Source organism: Ursus americanus, chromosome 6 (assembly GCF_024610735.1).
Source record: "Ursus americanus isolate L20-20 chromosome 6, mUrsAme1.1.p, whole genome shotgun sequence".
NCBI lineage: Eukaryota > Metazoa > Chordata > Mammalia > Carnivora > Ursidae > Ursus > Ursus americanus.
This window is the reverse complement of record NC_142132.1, coordinates 16,753,317-16,763,464: the sequence shown is the minus strand read 5'-3', so window position 1 is coordinate 16,763,464 and position 10,148 is coordinate 16,753,317. Positions and strand designations below refer to the sequence as shown.

The 10,148-nt window shown below is 49.4% G+C and overlaps 1 protein-coding gene across 1 annotated transcript in view; it reads left to right on the top strand.

The window, feature by feature from the left end:
- Positions 1-692: 692 nt before the first annotated feature.
- The window catches only part of HABP2 (hyaluronan binding protein 2), a 31,234-nt gene continuing 21,778 nt past the window's right edge, over positions 693-10,148 (top strand). Inside the window, exon 1 of the mRNA XM_045803178.2 lies at positions 693-851. Within this exon, the coding sequence (XP_045659134.1) occupies positions 795-851 (57 nt within the window). The 5' untranslated portion in view covers positions 693-794. The remainder of the gene's footprint in view (positions 852-10,148) is intronic.

The following is a 10,148-nucleotide window of genomic DNA, read 5'->3' as shown; positions in this document are numbered from 1 at the left end:
GCCCGCGCTTCATAGGTAACGCTGCTTTATATAGCCGTCCCTGTAACCAGTGTCGCTAAATAAGGAACAGAGTGAACGAGGCCCCAAATATGAGCGTCGTGGTTTCTTCACCCTCTTGATCAAAGAAAGACTCCAATGAAAGGAAAAAAAATAATTAAAAATAAAAACCTTATGTAATGAGATTTAAAAGAAAACTTTTGAAGCCAACAAGCAACCATGGGCAATTCTTCAAAGGGCCCAGAATCAATGTTTGTCAATAGCAGTTTTGCATCCTTTATCTTTCATGAATAGAAAGTGTGATGTTATTAGGAGCCCATCCATGCCTTAATTCTGTTTGAGATTTGATGAGTCAGAACTCTGTTAACATTCTGTCTGAATCAGCAATGGCCAAGGCCCGTGGCAGAAGCCTTCCCCAAACTGGGGCTTTCATCCTGCGACTGGGACGGTGGTTAACTCTCGCACCTTCTGCACTGAACCCTCAGCAGCCCCCCGCGTGCACCCAGGGGCCGGGGCTCTTGAACTCTGCCACTTTCTTTGGAGACTTTCTCCCCAGAGAAGAAACCACCCCATGACTCAGCCTAGCTCCAAAGTTACCATTTGTTTAATCAAGATAGTTGGTTTGCAAAACATTAAACATTAAACAGTATTTGATGCCTAGTTAATAATTGGCATCCTCTTCATTTGTTCCTGAATCCTTGGAGACTGACATTTTCCCACCCTGAGGGCATAGACAACAAAAGAAATTGTGCGTTGGGCAACACAAGAGTTCTTGAACAGCAGAGACGCTCGCCAGAATGTCCGATCTCCATATTCTGCTGTTAATGGTTCTGGCGGGAAAGACAGCCATCGGGGTAAGTGTTCTTTTCAAATGTCTGTAGTTGAGAGACTGAGGTTATGAGAAGGAGCAAAGCAGCTGGGCCAGGAGTGACTAGAAACTTCAGTTGTGAAGGGCTGGTGTGGCCATGTGGGATACGGCCGATCGTAAGAGTCAGCGCACACCTGCAATGTTGGCTGCTCTTGAGTGACCCTTTCCATTAGGCCATGCAACTGACTTGAGCCCTCTTGGAGCAGAGTCTCCATGAGCACCTTCCAACTAAAGGGACTGGGGCAAGAAAATCTGCTAAGACAGTGGGCGGTGATCTGGCACGGATCTTAGAGAACCCTTTGAGAAGCCTTTGAAAGCTACCGACTCTCCTTAGACCCGTTGATAGACCTACACGGTTTTCTAGCCATTTCAGGCCACACTAGGGTAGGATCCCCTGTGATCTGGCTCTAGAGGAGAATCCTGCTGGTTGCATATGATCCTGGCAACAGGTTTACTTAGATGGATTCGTTTTGGAGAAAGCTTTGTGGGTAATACTGTTTCTCCCTTTTCACAGGACCCTAGTAGATGGGGCAGGGAGGGGAAACGGGCTGAAGGGAGGTGGTGATGAGTAGGGAAAGGCAATGCCATCCAAGGGTCTTGCATGGGGATGCTAGGTATTTGGGAGCAGGGGGTAGAGGAGATGTTGGCTCCTGCTCTGTGCCGTTGTGGTCCCGGAGTATTCGCTGGATCTCTGTGGGCCCAGGAGAGGGGCCATCAACAGAAACAGAGCCTCCTGGAGTGCCCTACCGGATGTGGTTGAGGCATGAGTGTGGGTTTGGGAGCCAGTGCCTCGAGTCACAGCTTTGCCACCTTCTAGCTGTGGAATATTGGGCAAGCGACATAATCTCTCAGAGCCTCAGTTTCCTCTACTGCAAACCAAGTGATAATCTCTCACAGATCTGGGGAGGGCCACGGCTGATTGAATGAGGCGATGCATTGGCTTTCAATAAATGTTAGCTCTTTTCCCTTAAAATTTCTAGAATGAACACGACTTCTCTATAAAAATCAGAGAATGTACCCCTTTGTGTGTGGGGGTAGGGGTGGGTAGAGAAGGGGCAAGGCATGGGAACTGAATTAACAGTCACACCCTCTTTATCTTATGAAATATCTTTGCCTTTTATTTCCCATTTTACTCATAGAGATTTTCATGTAGAAAGCAGATTCGGTTTCAGGTTTTCTGATCAGATACTTTAAAAACAAGAGCTTCTCCTTCCCTTTCGGTAAACTGTCCTCAGACACCTCCCTTAGCCCCATATTAACCTGTCAAGTGTCCCACCTCTGAGAGAGTTTTCTTTTCCGATGATGACTTGTATATGTGTGCTGGGGTTGCAATTACACGTTTTCAAGCACCTACCTCATTTGATTGTTTGGGGACGTCTGGGGCAGAGACCCAGCAGAAATAGCACAGGTCTAGAGGAAGAGGTGGAAATTATCAGAGGCCCACAAGGGGCCCAGAGAAAGTACCAGTCGGAAAGAATTAGAGCCTAAAGTTTGCAGTCAAGGAGAGAGTTGATGCAGTCTGTTTGAAGTTCACAAAATGATAATGGTCCCCAAAAATCCCTTTTTTTGCAAGCCCCAGTGAATTTTTAGGGTTAGCAATGAAATTATAAGTCAATAATGGATAAAAGAGAAAATATGAGAGATAGCCTTCAGGCAATGAGCTTAGTCAGTTCCAGAGAGAGGATTCAGGGCTTTGGAATGTTTTCTTACCCCAGATGTGTGCCAGACAGGTGGTCGGGAAGGCGGCTTGCGTTCCACAGGCCGGGCCACAGACGTCCAGGGGAAAGCGGCCAACTTGCTCAGATGCTTTGGAGAGTTCAGGGGCATCATCAGGGGGAGGAAGCCACACCGCCAGATGGGCTGGGCAGCCTCTCCCACCCCACATAGCTAAAAATGATAAGCAACTGCTGTCCTTTAATAAGCCTGCGAGCCAGGCTGTGTGTTCGGTGGATCAGTTCATCTCGGGAAGGACCATGAGAAGGAGGTACTGCGAGGGCTCCCATTTCACAGGTGAGAAGATGGACAGCTTGGCCTCAAGTCATACCCCTAGGAAGTGCAGAGCTGAGCTCTAGACTATGGGCTGCTGTCCACTCTCTGGACCAGGTCTTTTGCCTGGACCCTGGGTAAAGATGAGATTTCTTCTGCCCGCAGAACTTCAAGGGCATGGTCCTTTGTGCAGGAACAGGAAGCTCTTAGACCAGGGGTGTGTTTGCTGGTTGGGGTATAACGGGCTCCATGTGTCTCCGGAACTTTGGAGAAAAGCAGTCACAGGGTCTGTGATCACTATCCTTTGGAAGGATGTATGGACACTCTCCCATGAATTTAGGTCATGCAGCAAACCTTATAATGCCTTCCCTCTGCGCTCATATCTAACGTAGATTTTTATTCGGCTATCCATGATCCAAAGAGTTACAGGTCAAATATGATTGCCCTTAACACCAGCAATTCATCCATGGGGACTTTCTGGCTGGGGCTAGATTTGGTTTTCCTTAATGAACACCTGTCCCCAGCACAGCCTTGTATGGTTGTCCCCATTTTGTGGGTGAGAAACAGACCTAGAGTTGTTAAACTAACTTCCCAGCCAGGATTGAGGCCCATGTCTGCCCGACTCCTTCCCCATGACAGGAACTGTGTGAAGGAAGGGCACTGCCATCCCTCAGAAATCTCTCCTTGCTGTGGGCCTTGGGTGATTTGGGGGTCCTGCTGGGCTCAGCCATAATGGAATTTGACCTCTTCCAGGGTCAGGAGCCAGAGGACAAGGTTTGTTCAGGCCTGCCCTACTTAGCTCGGCCCGTCGCCAGAGAGGACAGAAGACAATGGCTCCTCCTCTCTCCAATGCGTTTGCTCCTACTTCTGGACTTTTTAAACCCTAGAGTTTAGACCTAAGAACTCTAGAACTCTAGCATCCTCCCAGCAGAGCAGAAAATTTTGAATAGGCCAGAGCCTGCAAATTGGCAGCTTGGGGTATATTCCACTCACAGTCCGAGTTTTATTTGGTGGGTAGAAGGTCAGCCTAAGACAATTTTAATTTCCGTTCAATTGCTTGGCAACATTTGCAAATCAGAACATTTCACATGGAAACACAAATGCCCAGCTTCTCTTGAAAACCAGACATTCTAGTAACGTGGGGCTCACATTCCTACTTGGCACCAACCGGCTGAGGGGCTATTGCCCTCATTTCTAGAAGGAACTCAAGCCCCCCAGTCCACAGGCCCTACCACTTTCTACTGTTGACTCCCTTTTGCTTGACAGATGTACATTATCTGCCGGGTCCTAGCTTGGGGAGAGAGAGAGAAACAAGAGAGAGCCCGGCTTCTCTGTTATGACGAGAAACAGTGTGGATGCTGAAGGACTGGAGCCAGTTTTGGATGATCGAGTAACTGGATTCAATGTCTGATTAATTTGAGCATCCAAATCTCATGCCCCTCCCCCCCCAGGACTAAACCAGGCCTTTGATGGGAAGATACAAGCCACCCCTTTCTAAGCCTCAATGTTCCAGAATGTCCAAGTCTCTTTCACACCCAGGAGGGACATCCCTCCCTCTTGCTGGAAACCACACAGCATCTTACGGAAAAGAAAGGGACTGAATTTCACTGCGACTTCTCATACATTTTTTTTTTTTTAAAACTGATCCAAAGCACAATTCCAACTCATTAGCTTCGGCGGCGTGCACTGGTATTTAGGGAAATCAGGTCGCAGGAAACTGCATGTGTATATAGGCAAAGATATATTTATATTTTAAATTCATTAGGGTTCCCTAAATGCAAAAGCGATGCTGCTGTCACAGAGAAACAGCACGGCGGAATATTCGGCAGCCGGGATTTTAAATAAAACATGCTTTTCTTCATAATTAATATAACAAGGTTTTCTGGCTTAGGACCTGGCAAGGATCCCAGGAAAAATGAAGGGGTGGGGGTAGGTGTGACGTGCCTCTGACCCGACAAACAAATGCCAGGAAGAGTTTATGCTTAGTGAGCCCTCCTCAATCACGCCCACACAAAAGAAAAGAAAAGAAAAGAAAAGAAAAGAAAAGAAAAGAAAAAAAGAGAAAAGAAAGAAAAGAAAAGAGAAGAGAAGAAAAAAGGAAGAAAGAAAGAGAAAAAAAGAAGGAAGGAAAGAAAGAAAGGAACTCCAACTCATTGATAACAGTGGCTAATAATCATAATCATAGTGGCAACCATTTATTAAGTTTATTAAGTCTCTACCATATGTACTGTGTGCCTGAAGTTTATGACCTCATTCAAGTTTCCCAACAGCCCCACTAGTTAGGGACCATGTCATCCTCATTTGACAAACAAGAGACTAAGCTATAGAAAAGTTCAATAATCTGCTGCAGACGGGGGGGGGGGGTGTCACAGAGCCGGGATTCAAACCCGGGTCTGCCCAATCCCAGCTCCAAGCTCATGACCACTGTGCTGGAGGTTGGCAATGCCAGGTGCTACCCAAGAACAAAGGAGAAGGTTCAATGTGGCGTGGAAGGCGTCAGAAGAGGCAACGTCTCAGACTCCAGCTTCAGGGAGGAGACAAAGTTACTCCTACATGGAGCAACTTCCACAGTCCCTAAAGTTTTTCTTTCTCACGCCAGAACCATCGAGGCTTGCCAGATAGCTAACCAATCAGTTCAGTGTTTTCAAACCTCACTCATGAATGAAATCTTGCTAAAACCCAAGCCAGTTTCTCAATATGTTCCTTAAACATACTTGTCTTTTCTCTATCTCAATAGATTTATTTTTAAAGGAAACTGTCCCTACTATAAATGGAAAAAAAAATCACAGAAAATGATGTCATTGAATTCTAACTGGCTACACTTGTCACGCAGATGCTTACAGCTTGAAGCCTGCTTTCTCCTTGTGGGAAGGGGAAACTAGGAAGAGCGGGAGAGGATAGAGACTTGCCAGCTCCTCCGAGCTTTTCTTTGTGATGGGTTTGGAAGGGTTGACAGTAAAATCGGGAAGGGAGTGACCGCCTCATGCTGTGTTTGATGTCACGCCTTGGCCAAGCACCACCCGAATCAGCTTGGGGATCCCCGGTTCCACATTAACGAAAGCACAGCCTCGGGGATGGACTGGGTTCCCATCAGTGGGAAGTTACTTTTCTGAGCCCCTGGGCTGTTTGCTGAGGCCAACTGGCCAAGGTTAACGTGGGGGATTACGTCCATGTGGCAGGCCTCAGACCCATCCTACTCTTCCGTTTTATTTGTTTATTTGCCTTTCCAAGGGCCTTCCAACTGCATTATCATATGCAGAAAGGAGTGTTTGTATCTAATCTCACCATCCTGGATTGACCTTACGCCCTAACCTTCAATCCTCCCCAATCCTTTGCAAATGCTACACTCCCCACGAGCAGCTACATCTCCTCGAATAAAACATCAGGGCAAGGACATTTTCACTTTTACAATGGGGGAAACTGAGGCATAGGGAGATCCAACACCTTGCGCAGCAGCAAAGATCAGCCCACAGTCTCCTTGGCCAGGAGCTTCACGCCTAAGGCAGGTCCATCAAAGCGAGACTGAGGGTAAAGTCAGCTGGGAACTGGCTGAAAGTTCACGTCCTGGGCCCGCTCCAGGACCCATGGACACCCAGCCTCTGCTGGTAGGGCCCAAGAATCTGAATTCTCATCCAGCTCTCCAGCAAGGAAGGACAGCGGCCACGGAGCTCTTCCCTCCGCCCTGCCCCCTCTCTGCTTGTCCCAGGAAGCTGTGGTCCAGCCCCCACTTACCGGGACGGGCCTCTGAGTGGGCCCTAAAGCTCTGAGCCGGAAAGCAGAGAAGCTAGAGAGAGTGTCTCTCAGCCAGGCACAGGGGGCTGACTTCCGCGCAGGAGGTCTGGTCTCAAGTCCTCCCTCCCCCCCCAGTCAGCTCAGGCCTCACAGGACTACTACACACGCACACAGCCCCCCGGCCTTAGCTTCCTCCTCCGTACGTGAAGGCTCTAGACCCACTCCTCTCTCCCCAATTCACCCCTGTTGCTCGCTATGGACCTGCGTCGCCCAGGCTCCTGAAAGGAAACCACCCACACAGGCCACCGGCCAGTGCTGTCTGCTGTGGCCTCCATGTCTCCCCCTTAGAGCCTTGCCTCCCTGCCCCAAGCTTCAGATGAAAGCAAAGCCACAGTGAACCTGACAATCCTGAGACAGCATCGTGTAGCTTCTGTGCTAAAGCAGGAAAGGCAAGACTCCTTGTGACTAAAAAAGGACCGAGTGGCTCCACTTTGCCACCTATTAGGATGGCTAGAACTTCTTAAAATGGGAAGTAACCAGGGTCGGTGAGGATGCGGAGAAATGGGAGCCCTCATGCGGGGCTGGTGGGAATGTAAAATGGCATGGCCACTGTGGGAAACAAGGATGGTGGTTTCTCAGAAAGTTAAACATAGAACTATCCTGGGACCCAGAAAATTGCACTCCTAGGTTTAACCCAAAAGGATGGCAAGCAGGGCCTGGAAGCTTTCTGGACACCAGTGTTCCCAGCAGCTTACTCACAATAGCCAAAGACAAACCCAAGTGGCCCTCAACACATAAAGGGATGAACAAAATGGATATACAATGAATCCGACTCAGCCTTCGAAGGAATGAAATTTCGATATACGCTAACAACACAGATAAACCTTGAGAACGTTGTGCCTCGTGAAATAAATCCAGTCACAGAAGGACAGATATGGTGATTCCACACATATGAAGTACCAAGAATAGGCAAATTTAGAGACAGAAAAGAGAGTGCACCTTGGCTGGGGGCAGGGAGGAAAGAGTTGTTGTGTAATGACCACAGACTTTCTGTTGGGGATGATGAGAAAGTTTTGGGTAAAGGTAATGGGGACAGTGACACAACAATGGGAACGTGGCTAATGGTTAAAGTTAACCACTGAATGGTTAAAGTTAAAAAGTACTGTGTTAGTGTATTTTATCACAGTTGTTTATTTGTTTGTTTGTTTGTTTGTTTGTTTTTCCAAAAAGGACTAAGTGGCTTTGCTCAGCTGTTCATTTCATCACCTAGTTTGTCTGAAGCAGGAACCACAGGGCAGGGATGGATGGGGCAATACTTGGGCTGGTGACCGGAACCCTGACAACCTCTGTCCTCTGTCACCATCACCACCTCTCACCCTGACCTTGAGCTCTTTGTTCAACAGTGAGGACTGGCCTCCTGAACTGTGCGCTCTTGTCTCTGGCCCGCCTTCCAGCCCTGTGGCTGCGGCCTCACCTGGCCCTGGGGCAGACTTCTCTCCCACCCAGCTGCCCTCGGAAGGAATGAAATTCTTCCACGTTGATCTACCACCAGGTCGTGGTAGACCATCCGAGAAGGAAGGGATGGTGGGATTAGAGTCCCCATTTTTTACTTACCAGGAGAAAGGTTTTTCTGTTGTTGGTTCATGCTAAGCCAAGCTTCTGGCCCCAAGGGACAGGTCTAGCTCTCCATCTCCCCTCTTCTGCTTCCTAAGCCTGGGGCTCATCAACTCAGAGTTTTAGCCTCTGCCTTTCAGTTTGTTTTCCAGAAGATTTAGAATTCTGAAAGGTAGAGGAAGAACCAGAATTGAAATAATCTAGAAAAAGATTAAACTACATTAAAGAGAGGACAAAACACGATTAGACCTCAATGCTCTTGACCCCCAAGGAGATTACATTGTAAATCAGTAAGACTCCGAGACAGTATCTTTCTCTCTGCCCTGTCTTTCCACCTGACCAACCTTAGCCTAGAAGACACTAGAAGATACTAGAAGCTCCTATTTTAGCCCTGCTGAGATGAGGACGACAAGCGGTGGAAGAAGCAGGCAGTGGCTGGCACGCCCCTGGACCTGGATGGAGACGTGTGTTGGGAGGCGTTAACCACAGTGGACCGGCCGCGGCTGGAGCTCACTTTTGTACCTTCCACGGCTGTCCCTGGTGCCCAGTGGTCCTCTCTGTGTCCTGCCAGGCCTGGGCTAGTCTGGACAGGCCTTTCATAAAGCTTTCCAAGGACAGGGGTCTGATCTTGTCACCCAGTTCCAGGCCGTGCCTCTCTTAGAATTAGGAAGCTCTTCTGTTTCCTTCTCCATTCTTCCATTCCAGGGAATGCCTGCCATGGCTCCCACAGCCCTCCTCGTAATGGAGATTAAGACCAAGGACCCTGACGGAAGGCTGGCCCCTTTCCATCCTGGCTCCAGCAGTTGGCCAGCTGAGTTACTTCGGGCAACTTAATCTCTGTAAATCTGTTGGCTCACCTGTAAAATGGACATAATCATAGAACCTCAATGATCAACTGTTGTGTACAATAAATGAGACCAAACGCATGTACAGCATTTAGCCTACCGTAAGCTCTTCATGCTTGTCGACTGAGATGACAGTTGTCTCCTCCTTCTTCTTGTTCTTTTGCGTTAGGGGTCTTCCTCCTCGGATGTGTAAGTCCCAGGGGTAGGAGTTAATTTCCCCGTCACCATGGATAACACAATGCCATGGGATGAGAGGAGGCAAATACTGTGCCCGCTCATTCCCCCAGCCCCATGACCCAGGTTAAGTGTCAGGATGCAGATGTCCGGCATAAATACGGGGCTACTGGCCTGGCCTCTCCCACACTGTCCCCCAGATATCCAGCCTGTGTTTGGGGGCCCGTTTCCACATTTCACTACAGGCCCTGCCAGTGGACCCGGTGATTCACGAAATAAGTGGGCCGGCTTCGGATCCCTGGGACCCCCTGACACACAGCCCAGGCTACTCAGCTGGGTGGTAGCTGCTTCCGACTCCCTGAGAGCCAGCAGGATCCGCAGGGCCCCCAGCCCCGCTTTTTGTTCAGTTTCCCTCAGAGCGGCCGCTCCAGCTCCTGGGAAGGGCACGTCTGCCACCTGCTGGCTGTAGGCGGCACAGCACCTGGCCGGCCCTCCTGGTCCAGGTCAGAGCTAAGATGTGGGGCTCTGGCCCGGGGAACAGGTGTCAGAGGGCCTTTTCTGCACTGGGCCCTGAGGAATTCTGTTCCTCAAAGTCCTCTCTCCTGTCCTGCCCATTTCTTGGGGCCTACAGTGGACAGGCAAGGCTCACTGTATTCAGTTCAAATGGGAGAATTTAGTGGATACCTCCTTTGGGCTGGGCAAATGCGGGTACAGAGGGACAGGCCACGCCCTCCAGACAAGCTTCCTGGAGGGAAGCTGAGGCGGGGCAAAGGACAGGATCAAGGCAGAGTCGGCAGGAGGGGTAACGTTGGCACCTGGGGCTGTCTCATGCCCCTCCTTTGGCACCACCCTGGCCCTCAAGCCTGGAGGGGTCAACTTTAGACGCTCCCCATTCAAACCCCCAGGCCCGGAAATACCCCTGAGACCTGAAC